Source organism: Mercenaria mercenaria, chromosome 14 (genome assembly GCF_021730395.1).
Source record: "Mercenaria mercenaria strain notata chromosome 14, MADL_Memer_1, whole genome shotgun sequence".
Taxonomy (NCBI): domain Eukaryota; kingdom Metazoa; phylum Mollusca; class Bivalvia; order Venerida; family Veneridae; genus Mercenaria; species Mercenaria mercenaria.
In genome coordinates this window covers 8,227,709-8,242,322 of record NC_069374.1, presented here as the reverse complement: position 1 = coordinate 8,242,322, position 14,614 = coordinate 8,227,709, and the positions used below count along the sequence as shown (strand labels likewise).

The following is a 14,614-nucleotide window of genomic DNA, read 5'->3' as shown; positions in this document are numbered from 1 at the left end:
ACAGGTACGATGAACATTTTGCCATTTTACTGACTTTTGATCGACTCAACGTGATTTTGCATTCAGCACATATTTCTTGTTTTGATACATATAATAGGGTTATTATAACAGTAGCTTGATCTGGGATGCAGTATTTGGCTCTCGTGGATTTTGCCAGATCGGATCTCACGAGGCGCGCAAGCGCCGAGGGTGATCCTACCTGGCAAAATCCACGAGAGCCGAATACAAAGTCCCAGATTTAGCTACTGTTATAATGACCCTTTTATTATATACCTTTACCATTTTGATTCTTGTTTTGTTCTTGAATGAAATCTTTAATGTTGAACGATATTATTACATGTATATAATAAAGGGAACTTACTGAAGTTTTTATGTGCGCTATTTATAGAAATGTCTCGGGTTATGCATATGAATGAAAATAGTCCGGCAGCATACAATACGGAAGGTACAATGCGAAATTTAAAAGGTACAATACGGAATTTTTGTCTGTCTGTTCATATGTAATTGTGAAATACAAGCCGATGTTTTTTACAGACTTTATATAGGTATATAATAAAGAGCTATACACTTTCAACACACGTGAATGCTATACTGGGAGTTGAAGACAAATATTGCTTATGATTTACCTTTCATTTGATGAAAGAATTCTCTTTGTATGTGTGTCTGCCTGTGGTCATGCGCATGTGTTTGTATATTATGAAGCGATTAAAAAAAATACCCTTTCAATAATCCTTCGTTTTAAGATAATGATATAAGTTGTTTTGATTGAAGTTGAATCATTTACTAAAGAGAAAATTCGTCATGTGCTAATAACAACGGTCATAGGAAGTAACATAACGCGAGAAAAATAAAACAAACAAAAAAGAAAGAAAAAAAGCGTTCGACAGTTTTCCTAGATAAAATACGAATGTAGCCATTTATCAGTTGAAAAAAGTAATCTCAGCACATTTCACTTAATCAATTTACCGTTTGGAGGTTTACGGTTTTCAGAAGAGCCTTCTTATCTGTAAAATTATTTGCGTATTTCCTGTTCTTTGCAAAGCAAAACAAACTAACAATTTTACAACAATCGATCAGAGGTGACGAACTCATGTCGGCATATATAAGTGTTTTTGTCTTTTGACTTGTAGATCATTCGCTTGAACTGAGAAACAGCATCAATAGACAAGTTAACTCTTGCTTTTAATTTAAAATGATGTTATTTTTAAACATCGTGTAAACAAGCGTACACTGCGAATATAATGCAACTTGAGTTGCTGTATCCAGTTCCATTTTATTTTAATATAATGCAAGAAAAGGTGCACTTCGTGTGTAAAAGGTCCTGTCAAAGATACAATATGAAAATAGATCTGTGACTTTATAAAGAATATGTACGCGCAGTCTGATAAACAGCATTTATTTAGTATTTATCTTAATCAGTTATGGGGCATACTTTAATTTATGAAAACAATTGTTTCATCCAAGTATCAATTTCTTCAAAGTTTTGAAAAAAATTTCCTAGTAATGATCGGCCATCAATGGACAAAAGATTCATCAGTTTTGTAATTATGTTCATAAATGATTCGTCTTTCCAAAATTCAAAAAGTAGATCATAAAAGACGGTAGACTGACACAACATACTTGGCTGCATTTTAGAGATCATTTTTAAAGTAAATATGAGATACAGCTCTTCAACTTCGTCCCTCCATACTCTAAATCTTGACGCCAAAGAACGGTTACTGTCTATTATAAACATAGCATTCCCCAGCTTGTTACATTTAAGGACACATTTCTCTCCTTCGTTCAAAATATCTCGAAGACGGTTTTTAAGTTTTGGTTTCTGTTCGCTTTCTATCTTGCCAAGTAAAAGATTTCGACTTGGTATCATGTAATTGGGGAGATAATTATTATGTAAACAATGTAATAGAAACCGCAAACATTGTAACAACGTATGTATTAGATTGGAAGGAGTAAATATATCCGCAGGTGAACATTCAACTGTCCAGAAAATGATGTTTTTGATTATGTATGAGCTTACACAGTCCACTTTAGGTTTAATCATTTCTCTGTTTACCATTTTAAATAATATATACAGCTTAAGTTGTACTTCACTTAAACTGGAAACAAGTTTCCGTTCGGCAGTCGTATAACATATTCTCCATTCAAAGTTTTGTTCCTCACTATACTTTGGACCTACAGGAACAACATATCCTTCCATTGTTGAAATATCTTGTATATTATCAGGAGACGGCCATTCAAATACCCTCTTGCGCTCCTTCCACTCTTGAAGAACTGAAGAGGAATATAAACGTATAGCCAACACTTGGTCAACATATATATTAGAAGTTTTCATACCTTTTACAACCTCAGGTTGAATCGTTAGTGATATCGCTGGCCCAGTAACACTTAAACATTTTCTTCCAAGACCTTGATAAGAAGGCATGGCGACGTAATCCAAGGCTCGTATGTGTTGGAGGTCAGTGCTTTTTAATAAAACAACACCTTTTGAAATGTCATACACTGAGCACATATGCAAAATAACAGCTGTCAATGTATTTTCAGTATTCAATAATTTCAATTTAGTATACCCAGGCGGGCATCCTTTATTGTATGTTTCAATGACGACTAAACCATCTTCTTGACAACCAACATCAACACAAACACAAGTGTTTAGTACAGTCATATAGTCGAAGTCACTAGCGTAGAAAGGAAGGACTCCTTCCGATTTACTTCCGGCGAGCATCACTTCTCCCCCAAGATGTCCTGAGCATGTCTGGCTATAGTTGCTAACGTATTTATTACATAATTCCTTTCTTGAAACAATCATTGTTTTCGAGTAACCAATGCAGTCCATAGCAGAGTTCAGCAAAGTTGAGAAGTTTGTAGCCATATTAGTCCTGGAACATAAATAGGTTTAAACGTCAAAATTAACTGATAAGTGGTCCGTTTTATGTTTGTTTGTTTTGTGTTTAATAACACCGTTCTTCAACAGTATTTCACTTGGGTAACGGTGAGCAATTTACATATCCAGTGTTCCTGGATTCTGTATCAGTACAAACCATATAGTTATAGGTCATTTTGCTACTTTCCAGCTTGAAATTGGAGGAAGACCCAAGGTGCCCCTCCGTCTTTTATTTCATTACGGGCAGTTACGGGTAGAAGCACACCGACCTTCCGTAAGCCCTCACCACAAGAAGAATTCAACGTCAAGAGAGTGTCTAGAATCCACATCGGTAAGGCGCAAATGATTAAAAGTCAGCGTCACTAACCACTTGCCCACGGAGGCCCTTTTCTGTTATTAGTAACTGCTCAATGTAAACCTACTATCACATTAAAACTACTGATCAAAATAGAAAGTAATAACTTTTTGTGTGGTCATTTTGTTTTTATAAAATCAAATAAATACCTTTCTCCTTAACTCCCGGAAAATAATACGAACTTGTTCAGAACAAGGATATTCTAACACAATTCAGCACTTTTTTACACTTCTTACGTTACAATACACATCGATTTAAATATTACACAATTAATCATCAATGTAGCGAAATCGTACGTTGCAAGATGGTATCCCAGTAATGATTCATATGTCACTAAAACTTATTAAACGTTACACCTAGAAGTCACACTGGAAGTAGTATATGTATACAATTCTTTACATTTGCTATAAATATATTTGTAACGCTGTATGTGACAGTATTATTATAGATACTACGATATGATAAGTGATGAATAATCGCACTTTTACAATGTTTTGTGAGTTTGTGTGTTTTAGGTGTGTGTGTGTGGGGGGGGGGGGGGGGGGGGGGGATGCAGGACAATCTATAAAATATGAAAATATAAACAATAACTAAACAGTTTATATTTAAATAAACAATAGGTACGTTAACATTATCAGTATCTCTTTGTCACGACAGATGTGTTTACAAAGTATCTATGAACAATGTAAAGCTGTACTAAGTAACACAAGAGTAGAATACTGGTTTAACGACTATACTATAAATGTCATAAATATCACGGTTGTACTGTGTCTTTCGGGACTTCGCTATCGTTTTAGGCCTAAAAACATTGTTTGTTTCCGGTATCCCGACCTACCCTAAATTTTTGGTCCGATCCCTAAATGTGTTATGGCCTTGGATATTTCGTTTTCAACTTTTTAACTAAACAGCTATTTTTATGCTTTAAACATGGTCAGTGGTGTTAGAAATAAACTTGGCGTAACCCGTTATTTGTTTTCATTTTTTGTACAAAAATAATTTCCGAAAAATCTCACATAATATTAAAATTCCCCCCAAAAAATCCGACCTACCTACCCTAATTTTATTACCGTGTTACCGGAAACAAAGAATGTTTTAGGCCTTATCATGTCGTAGGTTGCACAATGCATCTTTAAGTGTGCAGAAATGGTCTTTTGTGATGTTAAACTACCAAAGTCCAAATAACAGTACTGACAACTTATTACATGAATTTCATTAAAGTCAAGCCTTTTATTTAATAAGCTTTTAAATACTTAATTGCATATGTTGAGGTGTTAATCTTCAAATGATATTTCTTTAATGAATACCTAGTAAGCAAATCTGGACCATTTGAATGATCCAGTTATTAAAAAATGACAAACAAAACAAACAAACAACAACAAAAAAATAGAAATTGCGGCACAAATAACGTAAATGACTTAAACACATATCTACAAGATATAATAACCCTACTGCACTATGGCAAACAGCGTGCATGGTCTCTACAGTGTATTTAGTGTAAACGTTCTACCAAAGACAATTTCTTGCGTTTATATTCCAAATATATGAATATATCGTTGTAACATAAAACTTGCAGCTTCTTCACATGTCGTTCCACATAAAGAAGAGAGATGTGTCTAGTCAGCACGAGTAGGTCAGTCTGACGGCAGTCTGGTCAGTACGACGTCTGTACAATATGACTGAATTGATCAGCCCGATGTCAGAGTAGGTCCGTCTGAAGGCAGTCTGGTCTGTACGACGTTTGTATAATATGAATGAATTGATCAGCACAATGTCTGAGTATGTCAGTCTGAAGGCAGTCTGGTCAGTACGACGTCTGTACAATTTGCACGATGTCTGAGTATGTCAGTCTGAGGCAGTCTGGTCAGTCCCACGTCTGTACAATATGACTGAAGTGATCAGCCCGATGTCAGCATACTACGAATAAATGGGTCATTCCGATTTACTATAATGTGACACAACGGGTCATTCCGATGTCGGTATAAGTGAAAAATAACTAAAAAATATTAAACCTGAATCTTGAACACACGCGAACACACACAGTGCATTTATCTAACCGAATTCAAAAGATTTAACTGTCTTATAGGTCATGGTAATGAATTGAGACTCCGTAGTTTGGACCATATAACTGCTAATTTGGATTTAACAATTAGAACCTTATAATTCCGAATTAGGACTTTATAATTCCTAATAAGATTTTGAGTTATTCTTAATTAAGACTCATTTACTTCTTATTAGAAGTATAAAGTCATAATTAGGAGCTCAGCAAGACGACTATAGCGGCTGTTAGCCACTCACCCGACATAGACTGCTTAATCTTGAATATAGTATGACACATTGAATCATGCATGATAACAACTTTCATACATATTAAAAACAAAAACAGATCATGTGCCCCCTCCCCCCACCACACACACACCCGCACCATCTGAACACATTTGGGAGTACCTGGTATGATGTTACAGCCCATCTTTTGTGTTGATCCACTATGCAGTTAATAAGAATAATTCATTTAAATCTTTAGATCTAGTGACCCCTAAATGTGACAAATTCCTCCATTGCAACAACATTTTCGCAATAAGCATATTATTCATTTAAGTAAACTGAGATGGTAAGATAAAAAAATAAACTGATGAAAATGTAAACACTATATATACATATCTAAGGTAGCTTATGTAAACACATCAATGAGAAATCAATGGAAGTATTATTTTTACTTGGTTTTCTTTAAAGTTTGAAATAAAAGAAAATATCTTATTCTGATTTTTTCTTGAATTAATTGTTATTGAAACATAGCAGTTGTGTGGGAAAACAGGGTCAATCTATTTGATCATTACAGGGTCAAACACACTCTTTTATAAGCCTATCAATAATTCTGTGTTTGGTGTTTTAGTTTAATCTGTAGCTGCAGCTGCAGCTCATTTCATAAAAGAACATTTGAAGCAAAATACTTTTATCAAATAGTTGCAGTTTTCTATCTTCTTTAACGCTTTATCTCAACTTATCGAATATGTGTCGTTAGAAATACCCTACAGTTTCGGGTAAGATAATTACCGACTTTCGCCAAAAGCTGGCTGTTGTTTGCAAGTTTTGCAAGTATTTGAATTGAAAAAGCCTAGGTACTACTTGCTGGATGTTCTACCGGCATCCGTCTTGTTTGTTTTCAACTAAACATATTCGTATTTTCTTATGCTGACCGATTACTTTTTAAGTAATGTCAAAATTCACTGCATGAAATTTTTGCTTGATATGTTTAAGTATTTAAACCCTATGTTTTTTACTCAAAATAAAATGTGGTTTGCAAAAAAAAAAAAAAAAAAAAAAAAAAAAAAACGGCCGTGCACGAACACGAAAGAATAATTCTAATGTTTTTTTTTTCAATCTTTAGTTCTAGCGTCCCCTAAACGAGCCGTATTTGTACCATATGGAAGGAAAATGCCCTTATAATGATGTTACTGACCAAGCAATGTTCTATAAAAATCAAGCTAGGGTAGTTCTAATAATGAACACAAGATTGGAAAACTGCAATATTTGCATCCGATTTAGGACGCGACAACTCTTATTCTATGCTTTGATTTGTTACTTTTCTTGCATTCAGGGATATCTTTTTTCTGCGGAAGAAAATCTAATTCAATCATAAACGTGTACCTGTAAACAGCAATCTAACTGTCCTGCGATATTTAATTTTCAACACTTGTTCATAACATTTGTTTTATTATATTTCTTTTCTATGCAATATTATAAGTTAACACGAATTAAGTAGTATGCATATAATGATATGAAATAAATATCAAATTCAGTATGCATGTTTTTGAATTATTTTTTAAAGATTTTAAGAAAACTTGGTTCCCCTGTTAGTCAAGTTATGGTTTAAACTGGTGTGAGATAATAGGTGCAAATTACGTAATCAAAATATAAACAAAAACTCATTAAGGTTCTCCCCAGCGGTGTTTTTGCCACTGACCGTTCCAAGGCGGTGCCCCACTGTGTTCCTTTGTTTGTTCGTTTTGTCCTTGTGTGTTGACTTTGTGTGCGCGCGTGTGTGTATGCTTATTGTTCGTCGTGTCCTTATGTGTTGGCTTTGAGTGTGTGTATGTGTTGTTCGTTTTGTCCTGATGTGTAAGCTATGAGTGTGTGTGTGTGTGTGTGTGTGTGTGTGTGTGTGTGTGTGGTGCACGCGTTTGCGTGCTGGGGGTTCGTTTTAAGGAGGCTGCGCTTTTGGTGCGTGGCATTCCCTGTTTGATATTTTTCTTTGTTTTTGTCAAAAAAATAAATCTGCTCTTCTATTCATTGAAATATTAACTTGAACTTAAAATCAAACGAACTTCCCCTAAATTTAAATGAGTAACAGCACATGATATTACTGCAAGTGGAAACACTTTTATGCCACATCATAAACCACAACTGTTTTAACAATCAGAACGGAAACAGGAAGAAAATGTCATACAGTAAACTTAAGTGGTGAGGATAACAATAAGAGCAAAAAAAAAGGAAAACATATCATAAAGCCTCTCATTGTTTCTCTTTTGCATATTCAACCAAACCTATATTAAGCCGCCAACCAAGACAGAGAAACAATTTGGCTGTATATATCAGGTGGTTGCTTAAGACAAGTTGAAAACAGAATAAAATGCTACTGTGGGAAATAAGCTGACTGGCTACTTAAGGCAAATGGCTACGTAATGCAGGTGTTTCAAACACAGGTCCAACTGTACATCTAATCATGAGTACCTAAAAATAGTTAAAGTATTTAAGTCTGTAAATCATTGACAACATCTGATTGAATGACTGACCCTTGTACGTCTGAAACGTCTATATCCTTTCGTAAGAAAAACTGTTTGCGCCGCGCCATGAGAAAACCAAATAGTGCGTTTGCGACCAGCATGGATCCAGACCAGCCTGTTCGCTTTTTAAACCTATTGGAATTAGAGAAACTGTTAGCGAACAGCATGGATCCTGACCATACTGAGCGGATGCGCAGGCTGGTCTGGATCCATGCTGGTCGCAAAGCCATTATGTTGGTTTTCTCATGGCGTGGTTCATTTCTGGTTTTAAACATCATTGTAACAGCATGCAAGTATTATCTTGGAGTTGAGTCGTGTCCCTTGAAACCCGATGAATATCTAAATAACCATGAACAATACAGTAGAATCAATAACATCTGTATATCTGGAAATCCTGAGGAAACATACCCCCCAAAAATGCAAAGAATAACAAAAAAAAAAGACCAGTTCTGAAAACAATGAAAAATCAGACAAAACTGAAGATGAAAATACAGAGGGTAAATCACCAGGAACAAGCAGTGAAACATATGCAGTGAAAGTGCAGAACAATAAAACAAAAAATGAAAACCCAGAGGATCCAGTTCGGTTTGAACCTCGAGCGAAGGGACTTTGTAGTCAGCCACCGACTTGGTAAAATAGGCGATAAGCCGAGACCAATCATACTGCAGTTTTAGTGTAGACTTGACAAGAACAAATTTCTGAGAAACATGAAGCTTTTCTCCAAAACAATCTCCGTCATGGATGACCTCACATCTCAGAACTACAAAACATTGCAATCAGTGAAATACAAGAAACCCGATTTGGTACAGGCAGCATATAATTGAAATAGAAAAATCTTTTGAAGACCATAGTGACTATGTTACACAACTTGCCTACAAGAAATATCCATTCTGGATCAACCTACCCTAGCCAGAACGAGTACAGGGAAAGTAGAAAAACTGACATGTTCCTGTTGACAGTAGTTGTGAGACTGTGTTCATGTTGACAATAGTTTGGAGATTTGTGTTTATCTGAACTATGTACCGTTATTATATACTATAAAACTTTACATTTTCACACTTTTCGTCCTATTTGCAAGACTGTTTTCCTTTTTTATTTTTGCGAAATATGAATCAAAATAATATTATACAAGACAAATCCTTCACTTTGACAGTTTGAACGTTCGTCCTTTTTTCTCTCACTAAAAGTGTCCTTAGGAAAAGGATCTGTGATATTTCAATTAAGAAGGCAAAGCACTGAAATCAGCTATGTTTATAAACATAACAATGAAATGTTAATCCCTTCTCCCCCTCTATCATTTTTAAGGTATTTAACCTATCTTTTGTCTATCCACTTTTCAATATTATCCCTTTTCTAATCTTTGAAACATATAACAAAATTTAACCCCAATACTGGAGAAGGTTTCAATTATACCTATAAGCATTCACAAGTTCTTGAACAAATTCTTGAAAATCAAGTGAAAATATGTTTTGTAGTTCTTATGCTGACTGAAAAAAAAATCAAACTTTTATAAAGACACTGTATTGTATATATGCATAACCTATTCTGAAGTATTCAACAAAAATCACTGAATAAGTATATGTTATATAGATAACATCGTTATCCTTACAATGCTTTTATAAAGCAAATTAATAAGAGCAGACAAACAATGGTAAAGCACTTCTAATCAGTAACCTTGAAGTTTACACAGGTAATTTAGACAGGTGAGATATGCAATGTCTATTTATAACTTTGGACATACCACTATGAAACTGACATGAAAGTAGAGATGGTACCTTAAAAATTCAAATTCATCTTTACATATTGTTTACAGAGTGAAATGATAGCTAAGTGCACCAAATTACTAAACATATTTATGGTTTTCCTCCTCTCCATGTAAAAACAGAAATATTTGATATTTAAAAAAATGGCTTTCTAAAAATACCTGAAGCAAACTGGACAACTCTTGTATTGACCGTGTTTTCAATGGTTTTAGAGCATCCCCAATTATAGCCTGTATTAAAAGTCTCCACGTCTACATAAATTCAATAGAATATAGTGTAAGTTTAGTCTACTTTTAACACTTTGAAAGAGCCTATACTGAACGTCCTCTTGTCTTTTAATAAAGTCAAAATCCAAGACTAGCCAAGAGTCTAAAACTAATGAAAAACATCTGAGTGAAAGAGAATGCCATGCTCTTTATTATAAGCTTACCAAAACCATACCAAAAATGTACCTGATAGAAGATATTAAAGATTTTATAAGGTAAACACACCCCTACACCATTTTGCAATCAATATTTTTCATTCATGAAAGCACTCAATTCAGGTGATAATTGTTGATATATTATAAATGAGAGGCCCTAACGAAATCATTTTTTTTTTCAGATTGTGTAAGCAGTTTAAGTTGTAAATTAATGTTGATATCTGAAGTTACCCGCTTACCTTGTTTACAAGAATAAATAAACACCTTGTAGTTTTTAAGTGTAGTTGACCAGTAACGAAAATCATCAAAGTAATCTCCATAATATTATGCTTTTTCAGCATTTATTCGATTTTCATGGAAAACAATGATCGTGAGAGTTCCATCCAGAAAATGTTGAATTGCTAAATATACATTGCAGAGTCATTACCTATCAGTTACCTTAAAATGTTGTACAACCACTACCTTAAAATGTTGTGATATTTGTGGAAATAAAATTTATAAAAAAAGTATTATCTTCATAATTATTAGACTATATGCCACATAAAGCGAAACGGATAACAATATTTGATTTACTATTTAAATACGTAATCATTTGATCATGTAATATCATATCTTATAAGCAAATAGAGTTATGAATATCACTTCATTTTGTTAGCAGTCAGCTTCTGATAAGCTCCCGAGTTGTAATAAATTCTGACCCTATACGGTCATGGAGTCCATTCCTTGTATCTGTGTATTGATACAGTCCCGCTTTAAGACCAAACACGAAAGTTTATTCCTCCCACATGAAACTGGTTCAAATCATTCTGATAATACTGGTATAATACAGCTATTCTAAAAATGACAGTTGGATAATTTATGCCCTCCTTGAATAAATGTGCTTTTACAGCGTCATCAGCAAACTTATTCTGTCATTCACTTCTCAGTAAAGTTTTATAAACATAGCATAAAAACTTTCACTGTAGAAACAAAGTGTGGTGTAAACTCACCTTAATACATCAAGTCCTGTGCATACTACTACATTTTAATAATATAAAAGGTAAAGGTCTTGTTTAATATAGTGTCACCCCTATTGAAAGGGCCAGCCAATTTGGCTTATGAGACACCTTTTATTGTGCGTACCAATTACCACCCAACTTCTACCACTATGCCAGGCGCCAGGCGGATAGAAAACGGTAACCATTCATTTAACTAGCTCGCGGCTCACGAACCGGCCATTTTGGAATGTATTTATATTATATATATTTAGACATTTAACACATTGTCTTGGCATTATATATGTCACTGTCAATTTGTAACTTGTTATTGCTCATTTCCTTCATGGAAAACATGTATAATTTCCATCATGCAAATACAAACGTATACAGCTATTTTGTGGTGCGTCTTGAAGACTGTGCAAGTGGACGTGAGGTGAGTCACATAATCCGTCTCATTTCTACTAGTATATTGTTTGATTGCGTTATTGTTCTCATTATTTTTTAAGATAGTTCATGAGATTTGGACGAACTGAGTTGCTGAATGTTTACGGCATATCACAAACTTTTATTGTATTTTTATATTTTAAGTGTGTCCGCAGCAGCCGTATTATTTTCTAATTCAGTAACAATTTCACATTTAGAAAATGAAATGGAACGTTTTATTTTATAACGTTTTTATTTTTTAAAATAAGACTCGTACCACATATCTGCTCAAACTTTATTATATGCTATAAAAGATATCCAAACATGAAAGGTTGGACATGAATATATTAATACTATTGTAAGCACCTATTTATCGTAGTTTCTCTCTCTTCAAATAACAAACTACGTTAAGCCTTATTGTTGCCTTTAGCTAGATTCAACTCTCTCAATGATATTTAGAATGAGCGACATGTTTTTGTGTCTAATGTGGGAGTTACATGATACAAGTATTTCCTTATTTATCCTACAATTATTGAGAAATATTCCGGCACCACATACCTTATAAAAACTAGATAGATGGAAATAAATATTTGGCCATTACATTCTTTTGAGGCCTACATTCTTTTAAATGCAAAATTCAGCCGTTATGTCTATCTTTAATTAGTACATGTGCAAAACGGCTTGACAGTTAGTCTAAGAGCTAAAACTAATCACTAAAATATACGTTAATAGCTTTTATACTGAAGACGATTTTGCAATGCTTATCAATAAAAACGATAATAAAACGATAACAAATGCTGATACAAAATATTTCTGCAGTAAACAATCTAAATGAAACACTAACTTTAAACGTTTCTTCAAACTTTAACCCCCGTTTTCTCAAAAATATTGAAATAAGAAATAATCATATGATGCTTATTTAAATTTCATGCAAGGTTCGCTTGTACACAAAACAGACCCATGAATAAATAGAATTCATACATTTGATTAGTTTTTAATCGCATACATCGCGTATTAAATCAGCTGCTATGACAAAGTTTGATCACTTGTCCATTATGTCAATATATGATAATTTCATAAAACACTGTTCAATGTCACTTTTAATCTTTTCATCTTTCGACTTTTGGACGTAGACGATCAAAGTCGTAGACTAATATACATATTTTTTGTTTCAAAATTGTCACATTATTGATGCACTCAAAGTAATTTATTTTCGTTCGTCCTGAGAGTTCGGGGTCTGTGTGATGAGATTTGTTTTAAACAATGGCCAATGATCTCGAACACCGTTCAATTAGAGAATAATTATAATTTTATGACAATAAATTGTTTATCCAAGTATTAACGTCCTCCATTCCTTGAGTACCTTTTGTAAGTAGCGTTGGTACATCTACAGATAAAAGATTAAGCAGTCTAAATAGTTCTGTCAAATACGATTCGTCTTTCCAAAATTCAAAAAACATATCGTATATATAGCTCTGCTGATACATCATATTTGGTTTCAGTTTAGAGACCATTTTCAAATTAACTATGAGAAACAGCTCCTCAACTTCGTCTCGCCACAACCTAAATCTAGTTGCAATAGAACGATCATTATGCATTATATACATGGCATTCCTCAATTTGTCACATCTGAGAACAATTTTGTCCCCCTCGTTTAAAAGTTCTTGTAGAAGACTTATAAGTTGGAGTTTCTGTTCACTATTGATCTTGCCAAGTAAAAGGTTTCGACTTGGAATCATGTAATTTGGAAGACAATTATTACACAGACAATGTAACAGAAGCCGCAAACACTGTAGCAGCATATGTGTAAGCTTAGATGGAGTAAAGACATACGCGGGTGACCATTCAGCTATCCAGAAAATAATATTTTTAATTATGTATGAGCTTACACAGTCCACTTTAGGTTTGATAATGTCACTGTTTACCATTTTCAATAATATATAAAGCTTAAGTTTAACTTCACTTAAACTGGAAACCAATTTCCGCTCTGCAGTCGTATAACATATTCTCCATTCAAAGTTTTGCTCCTCACTAAGCTTATGTCCAACCGTAACAACATACCCTTCCATGGTCGAAACTTCTTGTATAACAACAGGTGACGGCCAATTGAATATTCTTTCACGTTCCGTCCACTCTTGCAGAAATGACGAGGAATAATAAGGTAGAGCGGGCACTTGGTCGCCATATAAACTAGCTGATTTCAAACCCTTTACTATGTTAGTCTGAAGCGTTACAGATATCGCAGGTCCACTAAATGTTGCTTCTTTAATTTGGAAACCTGCATAAAATGGAATTACATAATTACACAAGGACAGAAACTGCTGAAAGTTAGAGCTTTTCAATAAGATAACACCTGTTGAAATGTCATATACTGTGCACAATTGCAAAAATTCAGTATTGCCTACATGTTCAATATTTAATGGTCGTAATTTTGTATATCCAGGTGGGCAGTCTCCGTTATATGTTTCAATTATGACAAGACCATCTTCATGACAGCCAACATCAACACAAAGACAACGGTTAAATACAAACATTAGGTCATAGTCGCTTGCGTGAAAAGGAACGACTCCCTCTGATTTACTTCCTGCAAGTAACATCTCTATCCCAACAGATTCCAATGTTTTGCTAAATATTTCACATAATTTATTTAAAGCATCAGCTCTTGAAACAATACTTCTTTTTGAGTAACCAATGCAGTCCATTGCACTATTTAGCAAGGCTGAGAAATCTGCCGCCATTTTAGTTACTCCTTAAGCAAAAAAATATATTGTGGGTTGCTATAAAGTCAATAGACAAAATAATCCTCACGTAGACCTATATCCTATGTTAATATTGATACCCTTTCTTGAATTATCGTGCGTTTAATTAGAAGTATACACTTCTGATATTCTAAAAAAAATCAACACTGCTATATTTTCCAGTTTTCAAGTTACAGTGACACAACAATGTCCGTCTTACGTGACCATATGATAAATATTCTTTACAATCTGAAGCGGTTTTATTCACATCTATA

The 14,614-nt window shown here is 34.1% G+C and overlaps 2 protein-coding genes across 2 annotated transcripts; both read right to left on the bottom strand.

The window, feature by feature from the left end:
* Positions 1 to 232: 232 nt before the first annotated feature.
* LOC123527968 (uncharacterized) lies at positions 233 to 3,650 on the bottom strand. Its single transcript, XM_053522906.1, has 2 exons — positions 3,386 to 3,650; positions 233 to 2,876 (listed from the first exon to the last, which is right to left on the bottom strand). The coding sequence occupies exon 2, from the start codon at positions 2,867 to 2,869 to the stop codon at positions 1,439 to 1,441; it is 1,431 nt and encodes a 476-aa protein (XP_053378881.1). The 5' UTR covers positions 2,870 to 2,876; positions 3,386 to 3,650; the 3' UTR covers positions 233 to 1,438.
* A 9,261-nt stretch (positions 3,651 to 12,911) lies between these two features.
* On the bottom strand, positions 12,912 to 14,339 carry LOC128548634 (uncharacterized). Its single transcript, XM_053524008.1, has one exon. The coding sequence runs from the start codon at positions 14,337 to 14,339 to the stop codon at positions 12,912 to 12,914; it is 1,428 nt and encodes a 475-aa protein (XP_053379983.1).
* Between the last annotated feature and the right edge of the window lie 275 nt (positions 14,340 to 14,614).